Below are 26,603 nucleotides of genomic sequence, written 5' to 3' on the forward strand. Positions count from 1 at the left end.
TGATGACTGAATATTAGTATCTATTCCATTTCCCCAAGGTGCATAAGACTTTTCCCAGTACATAAATGGTAAATAAAAAAGAGAAATCTCTCTGGGAAGGAAGTGAACTAGATAATCTATGGCTTTCAACAAGAGGAAACACAGATTTTCAAAACTGTTTTTGCCAGATAATTTAGTCTCGTTTCACCTTTTTTCTTTAGTAAGCACAGCATTAATATAGAGCTATTTTACAGCTGGGAAGCAGACCAGTTGGTGCTGAGGACCCACTGTTTCCACCAGACTTGTTTCAGGGGAGTGTCCCTTTGGACCGGGTGTCTCCCAGCACTGACCAGACATGCTGGGAGGTCCTGGAAGGCATCACCCCATCCAGCTTCACCCAGAGGGGAGCCAGGGTCCGCCCCTGGGCTCTGGTGTCCAAGGATCCTGTTATTCCTGCCCTAAAGGCATCCTACATTTCTGACTGGTTTTGTTTACTTTATTGTTTAGTCCTCCAGTCAAGGAAAAAGTAAACTATGGTGCATAATTCAGTGCTTTATCCCCATCTAAAATGTCCATAGAGAAAGGAGCAGCTGAAGGGTTACTTGTGAAATTGTCCCCATGGCTCAGAATGTCTTCTGGCAGGTTATCTTCTGTCCCCTCTCTTCGTTGGTGCTTTATCAGGTGGGGTGAAAAATCTGCTGGCATTTCCCAGGGAAGATAACCACAGAGGAAGGCCCAGCAGCTCGCCACCCTTGCCCAGGGTGTTCATAACACATTGGCCTCCTGGAGATAATGCACTTTTTAGGTGATCTGCAGGAAAATCCTCTTCCTCAGGGAGTTCAGCAAAGCTTTTCTCCAGTTGGCTTCTAGCAATTGAAGACACAAGATAGAAGCTTATGTTTTCAGTGTTTAGAAGTTTGTCTTAACCTCCAAAGAGAACAAAATGTCAGATTTTCACACTTTCTCTCTAGAATGAAAACTGAACGAAGAGTCAGGAAATGTATATTTTGTTTCAGCAGTGTGTACTGAAAAAAGCCATTTAATCTTTCCCAGAATAGGAAATTGAGTTTTGCTTTGCACAGACCAAGCAAGTCTTCATTTCACGGCTCCCTGAGGGGCCGTTACTCCCCATCCATGTTTTGGCTAGTCTATGGTGCATCCTGATGCCTGGAGATAACCCGGCCTCAGGAAGGGCCAAAGAAAGCCACAGTGGGGTGCAAGGGGGAGAAAGAGCTCATAGAATCACAGAATCACAGAATCATATAGGCTGGAAAAGACCTTTAAGATCATCGAGTCCAACCGTAAACCTAACACTACCAAGACCACCACTACACCATGTCCCTAAGCGCCTCATCCAAACGTCTTTTAAATACTTCCAGGGATGGCGACTCAACCACTTCCCTGGGCAGCCTGTTCCAATGCTTGATAACCCTTTCAGTGAAGTAAAATTTCCTAATATCCAGTCTAAACCTCCCCTGGCACAACTTGAGGCCATTTCCTCTTGTCCTATCACTTGTTACCTGGGAGAAGAGACCGACCCCCACCTCGCTACAACCTCCTTCAGGTAGTTGTAGAGAGCGATAAGGTCTCCCCTCAGCCTCCTTTTCTAAACAACCCCAGTTCCCTCAGCCGCTCATAAGACTTCTGCTCTAGACCCTTCACCAGCTTCGTTGCCCTTCTCTGGACACGCTCCAGCACCTCAATGTCTCTCTTGTAGTGGGGGGCCCAAACTGAACACAGTATTCGAGGTGTGGCCTCACCAGTGCTGAGTACAGGGGCACGATCACTTCCCTACTCCTGCTGGCCACACTATTTCTGATGCAAGCCAGGATGCCATTGGCTTTCTTGGCCACCTGGGCACACTGCTGGCTCATATTCAGGTGGCTGTCAACCAACATCCCCAGGTCCTTTTCTGCCTGGCAGCTTTCCAGCCACTCTTCCCCAAGCCTGTAGCGTTGCATGGGGTTGTTGTGGCCCAAGTGCAGGACCTTGCACTTGGCCTTGTTGAACCCCATACAATTGACCTCGGCCCATCGATCCAGCCTGTCCAGGTCCCTCTGCAGAGCCTTCCTACCCTCAAGCGGATCAACACTCCCGCACAACTTGGTGTCATCTGCAAACTGACTGAGGGTGCACTCCATCCCTTTGTCCAGATCATTGATAAAGATATTAAACAGAACTGGACCCAACACAGAGCCCTGGGGAACACTTGTGACCGGCCGCCAACTGGAGTAAACTCCATTCACCACCAATCTTTGGGCCTGGCCATCCAGCCAGTTCTTTACCCAGCGAAGGGTACACCTGTCCAAGCCATGAGCAGCCAGTTTCTCCAGGAGAATGCTGTGGGAAACCGTGTCAAAGGCTTTACTGAAGTCTATATAGACAACATCCACAGCCTTTCCCTCATCCACTAGGCGGGTCACCTTGTCGTAGAAGGAGATCAGGTTGGTCAAGCAGGACCTGCCTTTCCTGAACCCATGCTGGCTGGGCTTGATCCCTTGGTTATTCTCTACATGCCGTGTAATAGCACTCAGGATGATCTGCTCCATCAGCTTCCCCGGTACTAAGGTCAGATTGACAGACCTGTAGTTCCCCGGGTCCTCCTTCCGGCCCTTCTTGAAGATGGGCGTCACATTTGCTAACCTCCAGTCAACTGGCACCTCCCCAGTTAGCCAGGACTGCTGGTAAATGATGGAAAGGGGCTTGGTACTCATCTGAGTACCACAGCTTGCAGGGTGCACTGCACTTAGTCAAATGGATGCAGAAACATGCTGCCAGCTGAGACCAGAGAAAACATTTTGTTTTGATTTTTTTGAGTGAAGTCTTTGTCAGCTTATACCCGTAACCATTAAAAATATACATTTTGATGTAATTATATTGGTTTTGCTGAAAAGAAGGTTTAACTTAAGTCTTTTTCACTTATCCCCTGGTATTTTTATTGGTATCTCGACTACATTTGGAGATTGCATTGTTGTATTTGGGAGGATTACACAAACCTGAATGCTGTTTTTCTACTGGGACTTCTCCATTGTGGCATGTTTTCTGCAGTATCAGAAATACTGGTTGTCATGGTTTAACCCCAGCCAGCAACTAAGCACCACACAACCGCTCGCTCACTGCCCCCTGGTGGGATGGGGGAGAGAATCAGAAAAGTAGAAGTGAGAAAACTCGAGGGTTGAGATAAAGACAGTTTAATAGGGAAAGCAAAAGCCGCGCACGCAAGCAAAGCAAAGCAAGGAATTCATTCACCACTTCCCATGGGCAGGCAGGTGTTCAGCCATCTCCAGGAAAGCAGGGCTCCATCACGCATACCAGTTACTTGGGAAGACAAACGCCATCACTCCAAACGTGCCCCCCTTCCTTCTTCTTCCCACAGCTTTATATGATGAGCATGACATCATATGATATGAAATATCCCTTTGGTCAGTTGAGGTCAGCTGTCCCAGCTGTGTCCCCTCCCAGCTCCTTGTGCCCCCCCAGCCCACTCGCTGGTGGGGTGGGGTGAGAAGCAGAAACGGCCTTGACTCTGTGTAAGCACTGCTCAGCAGTAACTAAAACATCTCTGTATTATCAACAGTTTTCAGCACAAATCCAAAACATAGCTCCATAGTACCTACTATAAAGAAAATTAATTCTGTCCCAGACAAAACCAGCACACCAGGGCATTCCGAAAAAAATGAAGCAGCTAGAGTTTATAATGATCTTCTTTATCATATTTAAATAATATTTTGCCATTACCTTTGTATTTGTTCTACCTTCTTCCTTCTGACCAGAACTATTAACTGGAAGTTTGTAGTTATTTGTAGAATCATAGAATCATAGAATGGTTTGGGTTGGAAGGGACCTTTACAGGTCACCTAGTCCAACCCCCCTGCAGTGAGCAGGGACATCTTCAACTGGATCAGGTTGCTCAGAGCCCTGTCCAACCTGACCTTGAATGTTTCCAGGGATGAGGCATCTACCACTTCTCTGGGCAGCCTGTGCCAGTGTTTCACCACCCTCATCATAAAAAATTTCTTCCTTATATCTGGTCTGAGTCTACCTTCCTTTAGTTTAAAACCATTACCCCTTGTCCTATTGCTACGGTCCCTACTAAAAAGTCTTTCTTATAAGCCCCCTTTAAGTATTGAAAGGCCACAATAAGGTCTCCCCAGAGCCTTCTCTTCTGCAGGCTGAACAACCCCAACTCTCTCAGCCTGTCTTCACAGGAGAGGTGTTCCATCCCTCTGATCATCTTTGTGGCCTTCCTCTGGACCTGCTTCAACATGTCCAAGTCTTTCCTGTGCTGAGGGCTCCAGAGCTGGACGCAGTACTCCAGGTGGGGTCTCATGAGAATGGAGCAGAGGGGCAGAATCACCTCCCTCGACCTGCTGGCCACTCTTCTTTTGATGCAGCCTAAGATATGGTTGGCCTTCTGGGCTGTGAGCGCACACTGTCGGCTCATGTCACTTCTCAGTCTTGTCCAGGACCCTCAGAATGGCATCCCGTCCCTCAGGCGTGTCAACTGCACCACTCAGCTTGGTGTCATCTGTAAATTTGTTGACGGTGCACTCGATCCCACTGTCTATGTCACTGTTGAGGACATTAAACAGTACTTGTCCCAATACAGACCGCTGAGGGATATCACTTGTCACCGATCTCCATCTGGACATTGAGCTGTTGACCACTACCCTCTGGATGCAACCATCCAACCAATTCCTCATCCACTGAACAGTCCACCCATCAAATCCATATCTCCTCAATTTAGAGAGAAGGATGTTGTGGGGGACCGTGTCAAAGGCCTTACAGAAGTCCAGATAGATGACATCCGTAGCTCTCCTCTTGTCCACTGATGTAGTCACTCCATCATAGAAGGCCACTAGGTTGGTCAGGCAAGACTTGCCCTTGGTGAAGCCATGCTGGCTGTCTTGAATTACCTCCCTGTCCTCCATGTGCCTTAGCATAGCTTCTAGGAGGATCTGTTCCATGATCTTCCCAGGCACAGAGGTGAGGCTGACAGGTCGGTAGTTCCCAGGGTCTTTCTACCCTTTTTAAAAATTAGTGCAATTCACCTGACTGCCATGACTTTTCAAATATCATGGAGAGTGGCTTGGCAACTACATCAGCCAATTCCCTCAGGACTCTGGGATGCACCTTGTCAGGTCCCATAGACTTATGTATGTTCAGGTTCCTCAGGTGGTCTCGAACCTGATCTTCTCTTACAGTGGGGGAGACTATACTCCCCTAGTCCCCATCTTGCAGTCCATCCACTTGAGCAGTGTGGGAAGAGAGATTGCCAGTAAAGACTGATGCACAAAAAGTTGTTGAGTACCTCAGCCTTCTCCTTGTCTGTTGTTACCAGTTTGCTAGTTGTGTTCATTGGGGAGTACACGTTCTTTGACCTTCCTTTTCTGGCTGACATACCTATAGAAGCCCTTATTATTCTTTGTGTCCCTTGCCAAGTTCAGCTCCAGCTGTGCCTTGGCCTTCCTGACCCCATTCCTACACAACCGGGCAGCATCCCTATACTCTTCCCAGGATACCTGTCCCTTCTTCCACTGGCTGTGCATTTCCTTCTTGCCCTTTAGTTTGACCAACAGGTCTTGATAGTACATGTTAAATACTGTATACAGCTATATGAGGCTAAAAGCCTCAGGCTGATGTCTCTGGAGTTTATATCACATCAAACTTCCTAATGTAGAGAGCTCTCAGCATTTTTCTGGTTCTACATAAGAGGCTCCAAGTGCTGGGTCAGGCAGGGCCACAAGCTCCCAGAAGAAGGTGCTTTCATCCAAGGTGTCCCTCAGCTGGAGTCCTTGCTCACAGCACGTGCTCCTGAGTGGGGGCAGCATCACGCAGTGCCCCCAGGACCCCCCTGGCACCCCAGAGGTGGCTGGGCACAAGCCTGGGAGAGCTGGGCAACATCAGTGAGTGAGACCTGGCAGGACTGCACCTACTATTCTTGCATTGTGCTTCCTACAATTGAGAAAAATGTTGTTGACAAGAATTATTGCCTCGTCTGCGGGATCAAAACATTTGGCTTCACCAGTGATTTTCTCATGCGTTTTCTGCTTTTTATAGTTACTGATCTGCTGCTCAGTTTTGGTGAAGTGCCGAAGGTCACTAGAGAAAGCGTCTGCTTCATAAACATCTTTCACATCTGTAGCAGCTGCAGCCACTTATCTGTGAACATGACATTTCCCATATTTAATTTTATGATGACATTTTATGAATAATTTAGCATCTTAATGAGATACCACAAGCTTGTGCCTCTGTCCTTTTCCTCAGCTCTCTGGCAAATTAAAGAAAAAGCCTTTTGGTGTTCAGCTCAGTGTGGCAGATCTCTTACCCAATGTTAACACTGCAAAAACAGTGGAAGAGCTGCCAGGGAGAAGAAAATTTTTCAGAAATTATTGTGGTTTGACTTACACAGTATGCATTGTCAGGCTGGTCTGTGTCTTTGTGATGATCATCCTCACCCGAGCTACTGAGCACGAGGGATGGTAGCAGTGAAGGATCCCATGAAGCCAAAGAGCATTACAGACGCACCAGTTTCTGAGCTCACATTTTGCTGTAGGTCAGGGAGGCCAGGAGGAGGAGTGGATTTGCTACCGACATGATGTTGCTTTCCTGTATTTGCGCTGGTCCTGTTGTGGGATAGAAGGAATTCACCCCCCTCTAGTAAAGGGAGTACTTTTGGCCAAGTGCCTTCCGAGGCCTGAGGAAAAATGCTTCTTACATTTCTGTTCAGCTCGTCCTGCCATCTGTATATTCCTCTGCCATGTTATCAGCTGCCTGAGCAACCCATGACTTTTGTTTTTCCAGCATGACTCTAAGTTGTGACTCTAAATTGTATGGATACAAGCTGGAAAAAACCCCACTCTGAGAACTCAGTCTCACGTCCAACCACAGATATTCATATACCTGAGGTAAGCAATATCCAGCATTTTTTTTCAAAATAAAACCAGGTGAGTCCCCAAAAGCAAATGTAAAGATAGTATCACAGAATATCTGCACAGGAGGTCTTGAGACATGTTTGTCAGTGCTACATTAAGTTCTGTATTTCCTAATGCCTAAACAGACAAATTCAGTGCAAATTCAGCATTGATGTAGCTCTGTTTTTAGCTGACATTGATTGTATTTTGTTTGCTACTATTTATAAGACGGTGATCACAGACATGTAGCAAACAGACCCAGCTGGTCTTGACCGTCACCGTGAGTAACCTGGGCATACACAGATACATCCAGCACAATCTGGCCAAAGAGCGTCCAGTGTGCACTGATATTAGCACGCAAGAGTTACCCTATGTCTTCTGGTGAAGAGGAATGGCCTGAAATATCTCTTATTCAGTAAAAATGCATTTTCATGCCTAATTGAATTGTTAATTTTGTTTTGCTTATATTGAGACTTGTGTGGTTTTATTCAGCCTCCTGGCTTTATACTTTCTACCTCTCTTTGTGACAGCTCAGAAACACACCCACCTGTTAGAGGACGATGGCCATGGAGGTGACTGGAGATGGAAGGCTAAAAGGAACAGCTGGGCATCACTAAAGGTGGTCTCTTTCGGCCCCTGAAGGTTTAGGTTTGTGGAAGATCTGGTGCTCAGTAGCTGTTTCTAAATCTGGCTGGTTTTTGCAGACATTTATACCTGCTCTAGTCAATTATTTCCAATGCACAGGGAGAAGGTCAGAGCAGCAGAGCTCTTTGAGTCTGTCCTGTTCTTCATATTCCTTCTGCTGAACAGTGTTATGAACCCGTACTGTATCATAGACATTAACCAGACCAAAGACAGATAATCATTACTGAGGAACAATAAATAATGTACATATTGCCCATGTTTATTTTTTTACAAATGCTGAAGGAATTTCCACTTAGAGGGAGGTCAGCTGCATGGTGAAGAGAGAAGAGCCTCTGACAGGGTGAAATCCTCCTGTCAAAACTTGTCTTCATCCAAACATGTTGTGTCAGGTTGCCCAGAGAAACTCCTGAAGCTTTTGCTGAATCTAGTTTCTCCCCAAATAGTTTTTAGATGAAAATTTAAAGCATTTAGTTTTGACAGTTTCTGATCTGGAAAAGTATTTTTAAAAGCTTCTTTCAAATTTTGTCTGACTCTTATAATACCCCCACCCCCAGCTCAGTGATGCGCAGCTTTTCATCTGGGGTCAGACAAAACACGCTGATCGCTTGGGGAATCTTTCAACTCATTTACTGAGAAAATGAAAAGTGGTTTTCTGATGACATTTTTCATTCAAAGGGCAAATTTGAAACTGGTTGTTAGCACTGCTCTGGCATGGTGTTTGATTCACTCAGGACAGATCTGGGGATGAGACTGGTGGGGATTAGGGAAGGGTGTGGAGGACTATGAACAGGCACCAGCCTGCCTCCAAGGGGTAAGGCTCTCATCTCACGCACACTCACTTCAGCAGCAGCTGAGTCCTGCTTCTTGTGACTGAAACTCCTGAATGCCATGAAAGCACAAGGAATAGATGACAGAAATGATGCATGGAAAATTCTGGTAATAATCAATTGCTATGAGATATTATTAACAGCATTGCTCTTAAGAAACCTGTTTGAGTTTTGGTTTTTTTCTACTTTCTTCAGGTGTGTTTGAGGAGAACAATATTGGTGGGTGTGAAAGAGCAGCTGGTCCCAGGTCTGAGATGGAAATCAATTACCTCAGTCAGTCAGAGGAGGCCCTGTGTCTTTTGGACTCGGGTAGTATAAGCAGAGGAGGGTGATCTAGCAAGGTGAAATGTGCAGTTACTTGCACAATAAATTGAATTCACATTTGCAGAAACAGTGCAGGAAGAAGGCTGTGGTTCCGGTCAGGATCAAGAAGGGAAATGGCAGTAAAATAGAAGTGGAAGAAAACCAACAAGAAACCACAGATAGCCCATGAGATGATGAATGCAATGTGGAATCTGCAGGTGTCTAAAGCACATCATTTGTAGCTTCTTTTGTCCTTAGACTTGAAACATAACACTTGTTAAAGATCCCAACTCCTCCCTGGTAGTGTTCCTGCAGTTGGTAAGTTGTGAGCAATAGAGAGGGGGAAGAACCAGTGGGACTGTAGTTCATGCAGTGCTGCCTTGCCCTTGTCATAAAACCATGTTGGACCCCTGCTGCCTTCTTACCTGGCAACCCAATAGCCAAAGAAAATGCAAAGTGGCCAGGCATTTATCACAATCAATACAGATAGCAGCACGAATGTCTACTGGTGATGCTATTTAGCCATCCTATACTGTTTTCTATTTTTGCCTATGCATAAAGCAAACCATGAGGGGCAGGGACTGTTACAGACAGTGACACTGTCTAGAGCGTCTCAGTGGATGAACACCTGCAGTTGTTGCTGCCCATCCCTATTCCCCGTGCTGCTGTGCCTGTCAGTCCATGCAGCAGCGGGGAGGAAGATGAGGGGAAGTGATGGGCAGTGGCTGGTGGATCTTTTCCACTGAAAGAAAATGGGCAAATCCAATTTTAGTAGCACAGACAGTGCAGAGAAAGGCTGAGCACAACATGTCTTTTTTTTTGCCTCTTAAATCAAGGGTGGTGGGCCACAAGGGTTTCAGAATTGAAAGAAGGTGCTTTTAGTGAGCTGTTGTTCAGAGTGGCAGCTCATTGACACTGGGCAGGCATGTCCTTCATTGCCTCTGAAGTGATTGTGATCTGAAATGATTAATAACAAGCATTTGGAACAAGGAAATGAACTGTGCCTTCAAATCCTCCTCTAGCTTCTTAGGTCTCTGGTCCTCAGGATTTCCCCAGAAAGCCTTCTAGAAACCTGCACTAGAATCTGTTGGGAGGACCTAATTTCCTTGTTATTCCTGGTTCTAAGAGGAGAGCTTCCCTGAGGAGTTTCATGATTCTTAGACTCACTTCCAGCCATCCCAGGGTGGCCACATTGCACTGGCTTGGTGTCACAGGGCTGCCTCTCTTACAAAACCCTGTTCCTCCTGTAGGTGCTTTTTTGCTTACCCTGACTCTATCCCCTGCCAGAAGCTCAAGATGCTAGGGAATAATTGCTAAGTGAGACAACCTAGTACCATTTACAAGTATTGAGGATACCACAAAGTCAACCTTTTTGCCTTGAACTCCAGCAGGAATTTCCATGTGTTTGTTCCAGCACATTGTGACGCCAGTGAGGGCTCTCTCTGTCCTTTCCTATTTTCCCTCTGTTCTTTAATATTTGCAGATCAGCTACCCAGATCTTCCATGCATGTTTTGACCAGTCAGCACACCATTGCACAGGTATCGGGAATAGGAGCTGCTTTAGGCAAAGGTGATCATCTTGGAGTGAAGGACTCTGGGTCCAAAATCAGGTAATTATTACTGCAGCAGAAGTGTTAAGTGGAGTCGCCCAAAGTTGAAAGCTACTTATAGATGATCAGTTAACAATAGTAAAGCAAGCAGCTACCAGTAGTGTTCCCATGCACAATCATAGAATCTCTTGAGACTTTTGTCTGGCAGTGTCCTGTATGTATCGTAAGTATATATACAGTCAAGTATGCCATATTCTCTCAATTCTTCTCAGCTAGTGATCCAAAATTCAGATGATATATGAAGAAAGAAATTGAGAGAGTAGAAAGTGAATGTATATATGCAAAATTCTTCCAGAAAAGTGCAGTTATTGCTAAGCATCTTTCCTTTTTCATCCTGAAGAGGAAAGGGCTTTAGGATGGATACTTCTGAGCTAGACATGAGAAAGAAGGGAGCTGAGAGATGTGGTCAGAAGGAATATTGATTTGGCTGGTGGGTCTGAACACAAGAAAAATGTAAAAAAGCGGAAGTGTTAAGAACAACAGTGTTAAGAACGGCTGTAACAGAAACCTTAGGAAGGTGTCTCAGGGCATGAAACTATCTCCTCCCTTTCCTGAGCTGCCCCTGAAGTGTCAGATGGTCTTCTGGGAAGGGTTACATGCTCTCAGAGGTGGCAAAGCATCTCTTTCCCTTAAACATTTGCATCTCAATTCTCTTTCACAATTTTGCCCTTTTTTTAATCTCTAGGTAATCACAGATTTGAGTTTCAGCCTCTGAAGTTTTCTGGAAGTTTCTAGAAGTAGTGTTAGCATCATGCAACCTCTGGGCATTATCCAGAAGCTTGTGGAGCAGTGATGATCAGTTATAGATGGTCATTGACCATTATAGCAGTTATAGCAGGTCATTGACTGCTGTCGCAGTCATTCAGTAGCTGGAGGAGACACTGAAAACCCTCATGGATCTGGTCCAAGGGAGAGCATTGCGAAGACCATGGAGAGGCTCAAAGGAGAGAAGAAAATGACCTTGTCACCTGCCTCTGCCGAGGCCTGCTTTTAGAACATAATGCAAAGTCAGTATTGCTGGGGGCTGCTTGGGATAAGCCAGGTTTTCAAGATGGCCCTACCTCCCTTTGGGGAACATTGCTCTTTCTGTTCGCTGTGGTGGTCAAATAGGGGCTGACATGGGGCTGCAGCATGGGGCCTGATCAGCAGCACACCCCAAAAAAGGGTTTGTGCTCACTTTCTTCTGGGACCATTCGCTTCTCTGGGACCATTTGCTTCTCTGGATAATGTAAGTAACATTGGATATGAGAATCTGCCTGTGTATTTTCCAAATGGTCAAGTCCTGCTTTTGCCCCATGTTGTCATCCTCAGCATGCTTTTATCACCACTTCTTTCTTATCTTCTTATTGGTCTATTTACCCTATCCTCTCTCTCCCCCCCAGTCCCTCCCCACCTCTCTGTCACCTGCACAGAAAAGGCCCTGAGCTTCCATCTCCACATTGACACCAATCCTTTCATGTCACTCACATCCCTCCTGTCCCACCCCACCAACAGCCAGAGGTAGGATGTCTGCTTTGAGGTCCATTCATAGGAAGCTACAGATTTGCTTTTGAGTTTCCTGATTCTCTCTGCAGGTTTTCTGCTATGAGACACCCTGGATCTATTTCTGCCTATGGGGGCTTCTGCTCTGACAGTCTCTCTGTGCTGAAGTACAGGGAGCCGTTGTCTCTGTAACAAAGAAATAGATGCCCTAGTTATCTACTAATGATGAGAACTAGTCCTTCCTGAAAGTCCTGCAGCTTTCTATAATTTGTGCTTAGTGATCCATGTTTGCCCTATTGCTATTTCTTTAAAAGTTTCATTCAAAAATCATTTTCACAACAGCGAAATCCTCATCCACCTTCTTAGCTGGCTAAAGAAGAGCTTCTTTGTACAGGGTAGATTGTCATCGCCATAGTCAGCTGCGTGAGCTATACATGAATGAATTAATCTATCGAATGAGTTAATCTATGATGCAGATAGCTAATGTGTTTAATGTACCTAGCTACTAAAATCTAACAGTATCAGCAGTACTTTCTGAAGGACCCCATCGTATTCATCTGACCTTTACTGCTTTTTGCACTATTTTTATATTGTTTGAACAGGCTTAAACAGTGAGCACACTGTTATACATTAAACAGAGCAAATAAAGTTATTACAGTAGCTGTAGAGCAAGCAGTGACAACATTGCTCTTCTGGACACAGATAAATACATGATGCATGCCAGGACAAGAGAGAAAAAACAGCACTTACTGAGCACTCCTGGGACCCAAGGGCTCCACTGTTTCTTGCTCTCTCCTAAGGTTTATGCCAGAAGTGAAGGGGGATGGGATTTTCACACAGCTTCTCTTGGACAGAGACTGTAACAAATACTCTCCTTCCCCTGCTTTTCTGATTTAAAGTCTTCAGAGGAAAGCCAACAGCAGTATGGCTCCAAATTCAGACATACCAAGTAAAGCTGTTTTCTTCATAACTCCTGGAAATCCTGACAAGTTATAGTGCTAGTTGCATGTGACAGCTGCAACATTTGCTCCTGAGACATCTTTTCTAAATTGAATCTCATACTTGAAAAATCAACCTCTTCCTTTGAACCTAAGTGTCACTTTTATTTTCTTTCCTGTGTCTGGTTGCTAGAAAGACATAATATTTCAGTCAAAGAATGGAAAATTATATACCTCCCAAACAGTTACATTTCAAAATCTAGAGAAATTTTAAGATTAATTAAAGTCATAATTACAGTCAAAATAGAAGCCAACTATATTTTATGTGGTTCTTTGAATAAACTTAATGACAGATGCTGAGCTGATCACAAATATCAAATCATGCCTATTTCAGTTTCTTTCCTATCTGAGTGTTTGAACAACTTTTCCTAGTTTATGGTTTTAGGATTAACTAACCTTTTAGACCAAAGTTAGTAACATGGTGTCATTATGAGATGTCCTTTGGTTAAGGCTAAGTAGGAAGCCTTTAAATGGTATATTGACAAATGAAGACAGTTAGTACCCTGGATATTGCTAGAATTTCTTAGTCTGACTGTGCCCTCTCTAAAACATCCCTAAGAATTTTGATCCCTATATCACATAGAGCTCAGCATGATGAAGAGTTCAAGGAAACAGCCCAGAGTTCACAGAAAGTAAAACTATGTGCAAGGTTTGGTAAAAACTCTTGGAGTCCAGTCCAGGAAGACTAATCCAGAGGAGTAGGCATGTTAACTGTTAGCCAGGATGGTACTTGCTGGTTAAGAACACAGGTCATTGTAAAGAGCTTTATATCAGATACTCAGTTAGAGGAACATAGAATTGTTAATTACAGTGAGCTCAGTATGTGACTGGGAAATCTGGGTGTCCATGTGCATGAATGATTGTGAATTTAGCTGTTTTAAAAATGTGACCTAAATAGTTCTTGGGTTAGTGTCTACCCTCGCACAGCCTTTGCGGTTTCCAAGTCTGACCACCATGTTAATATGCTCGCTGGTTTGATACCCTCTGTGTGCCTGTGTTAACCCAATTGGAGCCTGAGCTGGCATTGCCCCTTGAAGCCAGCAGCCAGGCTGTTGTGAAAATGAATAAATCAACAGAACATGAGGGGCACATATTTATTTTCTCTGTGCTTCACAAATAGATATTTGCTCCACTCAGCCCCATGGCTTTTACCCTTTGAAGATTTCACTGGCTTTTCTTTGTTATTACCGCATTGGTAGTTGCTTGTCTTTTGTTTCCAAGCTCTTTGCAAACTCTCTGCACCTTTTCTGTCGTCTCCTGTTCCATATGAAGAGGTCAGCTCGCATTTCTGATTCGCCCTTTATGATAATTTCCATTTGTACTGACAAACACATACTTTATTTTGCACTCCCTATCCACTGATCCACAAACCTATTTTAAGATAATCTCTCTAATCACTCCTTAAAAGTCACCCTTGAACACAGAACCCTCAAACACTACTATTTCACCAGTACACTACTCCTTATAGTGTTGAAGGAGCTAAGTAGGGGGATTTATAGTTTTCCATACTGGAGTAGGAGTATGCAGGCTCTGATCCAGTATGAAGAGAGAGGAATGTTTTTATTTTAGTTGGGGTATGATGGCTCCTTCAGCATGACTGCTCTGGGGAAAATGGTAAAGGAATGACTCCCCTTGTTCCTTCCCACCAGCTGTGTAAGATGCTGAAGTTATCACCTGTGAGGGAATTGCAAACCTTGACATCGCAGCCCATGGGGAGGAATATCATCAGAAGAAAAAGCCTCCATCCCATATATGCCATCCAGCTCCGAGTAAAACTAGGGAAGGAGCACTTCTCCCTTGCAGAGTAGACCTTTAGAGGCACAAGGGCTCAGAAAGTAGACCTTTAGAGGCAAAAGGGCTTTTTCCAAGGAGAGTGAGAAATGCATTGCCCCCTTAGTATTGTACAAAAAGTGAGAGACCAGACTACACTTGTATTGTCAAGGCATAGCTTTCTGGCTTTTTCTGGCCTCAAGTGTATGTAAACATAGCAACTGATAAAAATTTGTACTCCAGTGAATTTTTTTCTGTGTTTATATAGCATTTCATTCCAATGGGCCTTCTATGCCTCTTTCATTTTCCTTTCTGTAAAATAAACAACAAGAAATTTACTATGTCTATGGGATTTCACCACCCAGGCAGGCAGCCACTCAGTGCTCATGAGGCTCACTAAAATTTTTACTCAGTTTTGTCCTCATTTGGGCTTTAACTGATATTTTGCCATCAGGAAAAACCAAACATGATCCTGGGTCATTTTAGAATGAATTTCTTTGTTCATGAGGCTTTTGAGAAACAGTGGAAAATGAAGCTAAAAGAAGCAAAAGACAAATCATTAGGAAATATCCAATGAATCTCTGTTTAGATAGTTATTTAATTTCTTTTGACCACAGAAATCTTATTTCTGCAATGGCATATCTACCCGGTAACCAGATGGCTGGATTTGCCAAGCAGTACCCATAATTACTGGTGCTCTGAAAGTTTTATTAGCTAGTAATATTCCTGGTGAAAGGCAAACATGTGAAATGAATGGAAACTGATTTTCTTTAAATCTGCAGTTTTAGGAAAGCTAGTTTTCTAAATTGTTTTTCTAAGTTGTTTCTGTTGTTACGCTGAGGCCCTTGCATGTGTTTCAGATCAGTTCCACATCAAACTGTTTCATTTTTAGAAATGTATAGAAATGAATAAACCCTCTATTTCTTTGATGCAACAGAGCATTCTTCCCCTGAACCCTTACAATGTGTGGTTCAATGGCTGAGCCAGAGAGCTGGCTTATGTTTAGCTTATATCTAATTTACTTTCCTTCTGTAATAGCACAGGGAATGCAAGAGATAGGGACATAGATGGGAAAGTGACAGGCATTCAAAGCTTTTATTTAAGATACCTTTTTTTTAATTTAGAATTGTTGATGTCATCCAACTAATTTAAGAGTTATGAGAGGACTTTCACGCAACTCACACCCCACCTACAACTCTTATGGACTACCAAACATCCTTACACCAAGCAGCCTGCAAGATGGGAAATTAAATTGTTCAAAACTGATCTTGCCAGGGAGAACGAATCCTGATGCGGCTTTCTCCCTTTCCCTTCCTTGTGCACATGTGGGCCTCAGCAGGGCTGGGGATGGGGAAGCAGGGACATTTGAGGCACCAGCATCTCAAGCTTGGTCTCATGCCATCTGCTATTTTGGGGAGGGACCTGTTTCTTCCACGTAAACTGCTTTATCAGGGTCGGCTTGACCACTTTCTGAACAGTCACAACACTTCAGCTATTGATTTTTTTAGGTCTTAAGGTGAATGTCCAGAGTTGCAGACTGTCCGTCACAGAGCATAGATAGTGCTCAGTTTTGAGCAATTTGTTCTTGAATGAGAGTTGAAGAAAGAGTGGTGCAAAGGCACTGTGCATGCAGTGAATGTCACAGACCCCGCAGAGGTTTGGAAAGAATGGCTGTATTCCTAAATTAGACAGAAGTTGTGGATTTCTCTTTCCTCTTTCAGTGCCATATTTAAATGCTAAAATCAATCCCACCTGCAGTACAGACACTCGATACGTACCTACAGCTCCCATTGACTTCCACACAGCATGTAGGCATGCAAAATTTTGATGTAAATGTGATGTACTTGCCTAAAGACTCACAGATTTACAAATGAGGACTAACAAGTTTCGTGGAAAGCATTAACAGAGCTAGGAATAGTTACAGTTTTAAAAGACTAAAAACCTAATGGTGCCCCTTTGTTACGAGCTGCCCCAGCATTGCCTGTACTGTCACATCTTTAAAGAAATATAGCTGGCAAGAAAATCCACTTGACTGTGCATATAATAGCTATTGGCTAAGCCAGCAGTTTTCCCAAGGGCTCATGAGAAATTCTTTGCTCAAATTCTCAACCACCAAGGAGTTCCAGGTGTTGCTAGAAATAACTCATTCCAAGTGGGCTCCCAGTGCCTGGTTCTCCAAGCAAGGAAGGTGGGTGCATTGGCCTTCTCCACAGTCTTATGGAATTCCTTTAACCCATGTGGACCTGAGATCCTCAGATGCATTCCCTTCCTTGCAAGGCAGTTGTAAAGGTGATACCTTAGTAAACTGAGAGGTACTGTAACCCTACAGAAAAGGGACACTTGAAAAGACCTAGAACAGAAAAAGACTCCAATGTAACAAGCTGTTGTAGTACATTTTTAATATACAATTTTATGTTAGCCAAGGGCAAATAATGGGGGGTTTTTCTGACCTTTTCTGATTTGGTGGCTATTTATGGTTATTATTTCAATATGTGCATTTCAGAGAAATCAAGAGAGTTCACAGTAACTTTGAAGTGCAATATGTTACTTTTCAAATATGCCAGTTTGCCGCCTACAACATTCCCTATTGCTGCTCATAAACCTTAATTTTGCTGGATGCTGGGTCAGACTGTTTGGGAATACAAAACACGACCACTGCTCAGATAATCTCCATCCCCACTTATGGCTGACTGTAAGCAGTGCCAGGTCAGGCTCCCTGTGACTCCGGCAACAGCATTGCTGTCTCTGAGCAATTCAGTAATGCCTGTTTTCTCAGATAGGGCCTTGACACCAAAAGTAGCAGAGATAAGTGATTAATGAAGGCACAGAGAGACCTGCCCGCTAAAATCTATGCAAAATGGAGGTAAAACATTGTAAAGTTATTGAAATCTAGTTTTATCCCTCATTGTGTTTACAGATCCTTTGCATACCCAATACTCCTGTACGGTAAGGGGAGATGCTACTGTTTTGGTTGACAAGGAAAGTCATCAAGGATAGAAATCCATATCCTTGTTTTTCAGCAAATTATCTGCAGGTACTGTGGTGGTGGAGGATGAGGCAAGGCTAGTTATCCCCTGATAACACAGGGGCACAGCACATAGGCAGTCCATTCCATGTGCTGGCTCCAAGTTTTCTCTCCCTTGGGTCAGTACGCTTTAAGTGCAAGGAGCACCAGGATGTTGAAGTATGGCCAAGGGTTCCTTGTCCTCTTCAGAGAGATTTTACTCTCCCACCCGTCTTCTTTCCATGTTGCTCCCAAAAATGTGAAGGCTCTGCAGTTTGCTGATGTTATCTTGGCCTGGGGTGATATGTTTTCCTCTTGGTAGAATATCAGTTTCAGCCAGAGCTGATTCAGGGTATCTACAGCTGGGCCACTGCGTTGCCTTTGGTTTTATGGCAGGCTTTCCGATCATCTGTAAAGTTTTCACTTTTTCTGTTAAATCATCATTTTCTTGCTATACTCCCCCTAGTTCCACCATGGAGCTAAAATTCCTGAGCAAATCAGCTCAACACTTCTACTCTCTTCCAACTCTTTAAGCCCCTTTCCAAAACCCATATAAATCTTCAACAAAGTCTTTGAACTTAACTGCTTATTTGAGAAATCACTGGCCTGCCTCTTAAAACTTTTTTGAGCTGTTGTTCTTATTTGCAGTTGTAGGGAAGTTACAAAAGCATTGCTGGGAACTGTCTTCTCAGATGAAATAATTTTTCCACCCTCAAATAACTGTTTTTAACCCATAGGGCACCAAGTGGACTTGCACTATTTTCCATAAGAAAATCTCACAGTTCTGATAAGAAGAGAATCAAGAATTTTTACAAAGGTTTCTATTTCAGATATTTAATATTTACAACTAAACAAATATAATCAGATTGTTCCTTGTTTTCATTTTCCAGAAGTGGGCAGAGGGGGAGGGAAGAAATGAGGTAATATGAACCATTTCCTATTTACTCTCATTCTTGCCGTCCCTCTAACATGTCCCAAATAGTGCACAGTTAACTGCTCACCTAAACCTCACCACTCCCAAAGCAGGGGAGCAATGACTCTGCAGCTGTATTAGTAGCTGTGGATAAAGAGACTTGTAGTTTGGCAGCCCTGTGCAGAGCTGAAATCCTTGGATTGGCTCCAGGAGCAGAGGTTTGCCCCTTCAAGCACTGCTGAAACAATTGATTTCATTTTCCCGAGAGAGAAAATGAGTTAGACAGGTACAGCTGACTAAGATTTTCCATAGAGCATTTTTCAAGCATTGCTGGTTTTCTTTCTTTAAAATCTGGAGGCAAGGGGATCATTATAGAGAAAACATTTTGCATTAAGTAAATCTTTAGGTCTGTGTGACGAGGTTGACTAGAGGTTGGGGTTTTTTTGCCCGTAGGTCTGTGAAAAGGTCCATGCTTGCCCACATGAAAGGCCCTATTATCTCTCACTGAAAATACGCACACTCCGGTTTTCTCCCATCCTTATGACCTGTCAGAGCTTTCCCAAGCCAAGCCACAATGGGGGAAGCATTTAGCATTTCTGACCCAGCCTAGCCAGAAGCTAAAACCCTTCAGCATCGGCGGGGAGCCCCAGGCCCTCTCAGATAAAGTTTTGATTCCTGCCCCTCCTCAGGTGGAAAGCAGAGCTGAGACTGAAAACGCTGGGAGGAGGCGTTGTCGCTTAGCTCATGCTGCGTTTGTGAAGTTGTGGAGGCCCACTAGCTCCTGATGCTGAGATGACACTGTGAAGGGCTCCTAACGGCAGCTCCTGACAGTTCATTAGTGACATCAAAGTATTCTACCCATTCATTAAATATCCTTACCCTTAGTGAACTTAATGTTACCTTGGTTAGGATTGTCTTTCTGTGTATCAGGTGTCCGTGCCCAGGTGCTGGCAGCAGGGGGCTGCAGGGCAGCCTCTCTGAGGAGAGGCCGGGGCTGCCCAATGCTGACACAGCCGGTTCCAACCAGTTCCAGCTGGTTCGAACAGACCCACCACATGCCACAGCTAAGCCCCTCAGCCAAGATGGTAGTGCCTCTGGGAAAGTGTATTTAAGAAATGGTAAAAACTGTGCAGCAGCAGAGAGGGAGGAGTAAAAAAATATGAGAGAAGCAGCCCTGCAGCCCCACAGGTCAGTGAAGAAGGTGAGGAGGAGGTGGTCCAGGCATTGGAGCAGAGATTGCCCTGCAGCCCCTGGGAAGACCATGGTGATGCAGGTTGTCCCCCCATGCAGGACCGCAGTGGAGCAGATATCCACATTGCAGCCTGTGGAGGACCCCGCACCAGAGCAAGTGGATGTGCCCTGAAGGAAGCTGCAGCCCGTGGAGAGGCTGTGCTGGAGCAGGCTCCTGGTAAGATCTGTGGCCCATAGGGAACCCACACTGGGGCAGTCTGTTCCTGGTAGACTGTACCCCATAGGAAAGACTCATGCTGGAGCAGTTCGTGAAGGACTGTCTCCTGTGGGAGGGACACCATGCTGGAGCAGGGTAAGAGCGTGAGGAGGAAGGAGTGGCAGAAATGAAGCATCATGAACTGACCACAATCCCCATTCTCCATTCCCCTGTGCCGCTCAGGGGGAGGAGGTAGAAGAGTTTGGAGTGAAATTGAGCCTGGGAAGAAGGGAGGGGTGTGGGGAAGGTGTTTTTAATTATGTCTGTTTCTTACTATCCTACTCTATTTTTAATTGGCAATAAATCATATTAATCTGCCACAGTGCAGCTCTCCATGTCGTGCTGCTGGTAACACCAGCTTCTGCCTCCTCAGTGCTTGGGAAGGTGTCCGAGTCATCTTGCTGCACCCCAAACATCAGCTCAATGGGGAGGGATCTCTTGGAGGCACTCATCAGCCTGAGCTTGCAGAAGCGGGCAGAGAGCAGCATGATTAGCTGGCATTTGGACAACAGAGGCATGACCTCCCAGGCTGCTGTCACCAGCTGCTGGAACCAGAGGGTGGCTTTTGCCACATCCAGTTCTCCTAGGGAGCCCAGGCGTTACTGTACATGCACAAGACCATTAAGGATGACCGTTTGTGCAATGATGTGCAGCTTTAGCTGACACAGAAGCTAAAGTCTTGCCCTGCCAGAAAAGGTGGGCCCCTTACTCTGGAGCAACTAATGAGGAATGGAGACGGGAGCAAGGGGTTGAGAGCTGGTAGGAGGCAGTTGTCAAGCTGGAAGGAAAAGGGTTATTCTTTACCCAGGAGCATCCACCATCTAGGACAGGAAGTGTTTCACAGGTCTATGTTTCTGTTTCCCTTCTTGGCCACTGAGCCCTGGAAAGACTTCAAAGACAAAGGAGACTTCTCTTGGGATTCACGGTGGAACGAAAGGGAGGGAAATTATGATTTCTCAGCTGAAGAGCTTCTGAGCTGAGGACTCGACATGCAGGACATGGGAGACATGGGGAGATACTCAGCCAGGAGTAGGAAGGTTTATCTACATGCAAGGGACCATGGCACCAGTGATGAGTGAGTGAGGTAGGGAAACATTTGTCTATTGAAGATCCCACGGCTGCCTATTTGGCGTGGGACATTTTGTAAACATGGTCCACTCATGCTTGTCCCCAGCTGTCTGTCTGTAAGTGAAGAATAACTTAATGTAGTATTTATTTATTTATTTGTTAATTAGGGATCAATTCTAGTCCCTTTTTGCAAAGAAGTCCCTGGGATGTGCACAAGGTCTCTTCTCTGCACTGGGGAGTACAAGTGCTCTAACCTAGTCTTCCTTGGCAGCTGGATTCACAATTTTCCCCATGAAGAGGATGCCGTGGGTGGTTTTGTCAATAATCATCATCAGGAAGGGCCTGTTGAATGTGATGTGAGGAGGAGGAGGAAACATTGCAGTCACTGGTACCAGTTCTACCACGGTCACTGCAGCAGCCTCTGTGCCGTTCTCACTAACATCCACCATGGCCTTGTGAATTGCCTGCAAGGGAAGCAAAGGTTAAAGTCAAGGTACAGAAGAGCGAGAACAACTGGGGACAAACTTGCTTGCTTTAACACTGTGAGAACGTAGTTTTTAAAATAAAGCACAGAATTAATGTACAACTGGTGTGAAAAAGATACTCATATCCAGCCTTTCCAAGACAAGCAAAGTTTGCTCTGAGTTCAGGGAGAGTTTTCTTCAACACTCTGGCAGTCAAACTTGGCTGCTTGCAGAGACTAAGCAGCGTACAGAACATTTATTGTTCTGTTGCTTCTCAGAGTAAGATTTTGTCCTTAATATTTAACACAAAGGAAGTTTTCATTTTGCATCAATTTCTGTGTATGCCAAAAAAATTATTTCTGCAAAGACACAATAGTGACAAGTTTTATAGGGTGTATTTCTGTAACACAGCCCACTGATATGACTTGACTTTACAGGGCTTTCTATAGTAAGTATAGCAAATTCATATTTCTAAATTCATGTGATCTTATTTCATTGTCTTTGGTCAGCCCTCCATGTTTTTTCTTCATTGTCCATGATGCATCTGAAAATTCCCCTCATGAGGTCCTGCTACCCTTCTTCTATTCACTTGTCCTATATCTGTAATCCAGGTGTTTACACATGTAACAATTCAGTGTGAGGAATCACAAAATCATTAAATAATATAGGTTGGAAGGACCTCTAGAGGTCATCCAATGCAACCAACCGCTGTACACTTCAGTCAACTCTGACACTGGATAAGGTTGCTCAGGGTCTCATTCAGTCAGGAGTTGAGTATTTCCAAGGATAGAAATTTCATAGCCTCTCTAAGTAACCCATCCAAGTTTTTGATCACCCTCATGTTGAATTTTTATTCTTAATATGTGATGACAATTTCCCATTTTCTATTGTGTGTGCATTGTCTCTTGTCCTGTCACTGTGCACCTGCAAGAGCAGCCTGGGTCCATCTTCTCTGCATCCTCCTAATAGGTATCTGTAGACAGCACTAAGAACCTCCCTTCACCTTTCCTTCTCCTGGCTGAACAACTCCAGGTCTCCCAGCCTCTCCTCATACATCCCGTGCTCCAGCCACGCACCCATCCTGCTCACCCTCTACTGGACTCGCTCTGCTCCAGTATGTCCACATCTCCCTTGCACTGGGGAGCCCCAAACTGGATGCAGAGGTGGTCTCACAAGTGCAGAATAGAAGGGAAGGATCATTTCCCTCATGACACAAGGCATATATTCCCTGGGACACTAAGGAAATCACTTTATTTGTCTGTGTGCCAGTTTCTTGTTTTGTGAAATGGGGCTATCCCTGTCCCACAAGTCTGTTGTCCATCTAAATTCTGAGGTACTCAGACAATGCAGTAATGAAAGGTGTATACATAGGATAAGAATGACTATTCCCAAACTTATGTCATAACTATGACTCTTGTCATGCATTAATTATTTTACACCAGCTTTTTGTGAAATTATTCCTGTTATTCTTTCCAGACCTGTTTTCTTCTCCAGAGACTTTCAAGCAAATTTGCAGGATCGCTATGCAGTAAACAATTTAATATTAAACTGTAGGAACAAGAGCCATTTAATCCCTAACTTTCTCCTTCCTTTATTACCATCAGTGAGCCATGACTACACTCCAGAAGTGGGATCAGCCTATTTGCAGAGATAAAACCCGCATGTAAGCGAGGCAGACAAATCTCTTGATTACCATCTCTGTTCGCATACTTACTTTGGAAACCTTCAGAAGAGTTTTTTCTGACACTCCAGAGAGATCAGCGTTGTCAGTGAACACCTCTATCACACCCATTTTCTGAAACAGGCTCTTAACATCATAGGAGCTGGATATGGAGAATTTTGGAAGGTCCAGGTAGATTTCTCTTTTAAAAAAGAAATGAAAAATGTGAGTTTATTATTGCAAGATCCCTTGATGCAATAGCTGTTGCAGGTATATACCCATCACAAATACCCGTGAAGCTAAGGCTTGGCTTTCTAAAACAGTGATAAATCCCATGTTAGAGAAGCAGAAATTAAGGTACCTGTCCCACCAGCCACAGTCTGATCAGTGGTGCAGAGACACAGTGCTGGTATACGAAAGTGTCTGGCTGGAAAGTATCATCCAGACTGGAGAAAAAGAAATTGTATTTTCTTTTGAACTGGATTCTTCCTACCCAAGGCAGGCTCCTGAGGGCAGTGTACCTGTGTGCAGGATCCTCACAGCTGGTAGCACTCCCACTGCTGTGACTGAGGGAGCTGAAGATAGGGTTCCCCTTATGTATGAAGTTGCCCAATACCTTATCTGATTTAAGGAAACTATGCAATGCTTGTTCCTCAGAACTATGCTTAGCAACTCATTGTGGCATCCTAAGCTTTACTTTGCCTGGATGAGTACTTATGGCCTTTTTGATATGTAAACAAAGCAGCAGCTAAAAGATTACCTTTCTTCAAGTGATTGCATCCAGTTAGACACTGTTTCTTTTAGCAGAGCATCCTCCACCTGCTTCATTGTCCCTTCATCAGGCAGAACAAACAATGCAGTAGCATTTCCTTTGTATGGGATTTCTACTATCCAGCAAGACACCTTTTCATCCCTATGGATATTGAAGCCTTTTTTTTGATGCATCATTTTGACCTTAACAGAATTCTTGCCATCCAACAAGAAGTCATCGTCTCTGGTGGACAAATTGTTGAAAGGTTTTTCCCAGTAGCCTTTTGACAAAAGAATGAATATAGATTTGAATAAACTGAAAAAGAGACTAATAAAGGCATGTCACATTAGTTGATGCTTAAAATGCTGTATTTGAACTGTAAAGGCAACAACAAGCCTATCTCAGTTTAAGGATGCTTGTTCCTTGGCCATGAAAAGAAGCTTTACATTATTTAAATGGTTCTAACAAAAATCACACAAGAAAAATATAGGCTGAGGGTTGCTGTGTAAAAGACCTGAGCCTTTGCCTGCTAAGGCAATGGTAAAACTTCCACAGGCTCCCACTATACAGGCTCCAGGCCTATTCCTTTCATGCAAGTGTCATCTGTGTTTGACCATGTCCTTCACAGCCAAACACCTCTACCTTTCAACAAATTATCATAAGTTCCCAAGCTCATCCCTTCTGAATACTTTCAGCTCTGAACCTGGCTTAAAATTGATATGACATTGATCAGTACTTCTACAGGTTTTTTTTTTTTCTTTTTTTTTTCTCATAAAGTAAATAATTCTTCATACCTGGCTTTCAAATATTTCCTTATGTCATTTAAAAGTAGAAAGACATATTTTAAATTAGATGATATAATAAGTTCACAGTGTCAAAAAAGTTATGTTTCTTAGATCTGGATAAGACTTCCAGAGCTTATGTGTATAATTGCTGCCCATATTTGTCACTCACCTTTAAAGAAAATGTAGTTAACCAGAACCATCACAGTATGTTCATCAAGATTCTTGAGTAAACCAACAATTTTCCCATGAGTTTTTGTTTCTATGTACTTATTGATTTCCTTCATAGCCTGTGCAGAATTCTGGAAGTTACTAGAAATAGCTTCAGAATAATAAAAATTTGTGACATCATCCAAAAATTTTTGGAGCAGTTTCAGTCGATCGTCTATGAACAGGGCATTGCCCATGCTCAACTGGGCTTCTCGGTGAGGGTCGTTCAGCAGCTGGAGGACACGCTGAAATCCTTCATGGATCTCCTGCTCCTCCATCTCTGTCAGGTTGAAGGAGAGGGCTTTGTGCAGCTGACTGAGCGTTTCTGATCTGGCCCCCAGGGAGAGCATTGCAAAGGCAGTGGAGATGCTCAAAGGAGAGAAGAAAATGTTCTTGTTGCCCACCTCCTCTCTGACATGCTTGTAAAACTTAAATGCAAAGTCAGCGTTGCTAGGGGCTATCTTGACATGAGCCAAGTTTTCACCTTCAGCCTGGGAATGGTCTTCTGGGGAATGGGGTGTTTTTTGTTTCTGCTGTTCATCACTGACGTCAGACCAGGTTAGTTGACCCTGAACTTGAAGTCCAAGAAGCAACAAACACAAATACAATGCAGACTTCATTTTCCTTCTGAACAGTTCTGTTAAGAAAGAATAGAGCAACTTTTAGATCTAGCAAATTTTATCTTTCCTGCATAAAAGTATTTTTTGTATTCTAGATACTGATTTTCAGATGTCAGTCTTTAGGATTACTGCTCTATTTATAAATACTCTTCTACCTGGCCTCCTGGATAGTCTATTTCTAGTCAGTTCTATCAGTTTCTGACCAATGAGCAAAGGAAGGAAGATATTAATGTGGCATTGCCAGGAAAGAATTTATGTTGTGTCGGCTTTTGTGAGGTATTACACCTGAAATAATAGTTCTTGCCTCTGACCAGCATGCCTCTGACTCCTAAGTGCCTTTGGGTGCATGGCTGAGTTCACCTATTGGCCCCATGTATTTGGTAAGTACTCTGATAGAGGGACCAACTTTTGCTGATAAGTTTCTGTAGTACCCATGGTCTTGTTATGACTTGGGTTTTCAAGCACTGCAGTGGTACAGAGATAATCTCAGTTACAGCTGTGAATAAAATCCATCTAAATGCTCACCCCTTAAACTGCTTATATCTTTTTGCCTCTTGTGTAGCAGCTCTGAACTCAAGAACTATATTATTTCAAAACATTACCTTAAGTGTTTCAGCAAATTGAGGATAAATCGAGACAGTTTATTGACTCTCTTTATTGCACATAAACTATCCACAAGGTTGCAAAGCCCAAGACTTAAGGTCTTAGGAAAAGCTATAGTGGAATCTGCCTTAGTGGAGTATGTGCAATTCGATGACCTTTCCTCTTTCTTTAACTGACATAAGCAAATTCTGTGTAACCTCACAGTCTCTCTTCTGCCCTTTCCAGGGGAAGAACCATGAAATATACTGGAGAAGAATGTTCTCCATAGAGTGCCTCACCTAAATTATCTCAAATGAGAGAAACTCAAAAACATGAAGTAGGCAGCGGCCTGCAGGAAAGTAGAGATAATCTGAATGTTGTTCATAGCAGCTGTACGCTTGTTCTGGAGCATGAGATTCTGCCCCAGGGTCTGCCTCAGGCTGTGTGTCTAATGCCAGCTTTAGGTCTTACATCAAACATTTCTTGGGAAGTTGTTAATCCTGGGTTCCCCCTTTTCTGGCTGCACAGTATGAAACAATGGAGATATATATGCTGTGGAAGTGCTGAGTATGGA

The 26,603-nt window shown here is 43.9% G+C and overlaps 1 protein-coding gene across 1 annotated transcript; it reads right to left on the reverse strand.

The window, feature by feature from the left end:
- Positions 1–21,214: 21,214 nt before the first annotated feature.
- Positions 21,215–25,462, reverse strand: LOC140652958 (alpha-1-antitrypsin-like). Its single transcript, XM_072864442.1, has 4 exons — positions 24,790–25,462; positions 23,845–24,115; positions 23,139–23,286; positions 21,215–21,424 (listed from the first exon to the last, which is right to left on the reverse strand). Exons 1-4 carry the CDS (start codon positions 25,445–25,447, stop codon positions 21,215–21,217), a joined length of 1,287 nt encoding a protein of 428 aa, XP_072720543.1. The 5' UTR covers positions 25,448–25,462.
- Between the last annotated feature and the right edge of the window lie 1,141 nt (positions 25,463–26,603).

The sequence above is a fragment of the Ciconia boyciana genome, chromosome 6, assembly GCF_034638445.1.
Source record: "Ciconia boyciana chromosome 6, ASM3463844v1, whole genome shotgun sequence".
In the NCBI taxonomy this organism is placed as follows: Eukaryota; Metazoa; Chordata; class Aves; order Ciconiiformes; family Ciconiidae; genus Ciconia; species Ciconia boyciana.

What these genes read in the sequence shown, in the direction of transcription:
- LOC140652958 (XM_072864442.1), bottom strand. Translation starts at nt 25,447, where the DNA reads ATGAAGTCTGCATTGTATTTGTGTTTGTTGCTTCTTGGACTTCAAGTT. An exon ending in TAACTACATTTTCTTTAAAG is followed by an intron (nt 24,116 to 24,789) that starts GTGAGTGACAAA and finishes TTTTGTCAAAAG; the next exon opens with GCTACTGGGAAAAACCTTTC. An exon ending in ATGCAATCACTTGAAGAAAG is followed by an intron (nt 23,287 to 23,844) that starts GTAATCTTTTAG and finishes CTTTTTTAAAAG; the next exon opens with AGAAATCTACCTGGACCTTC.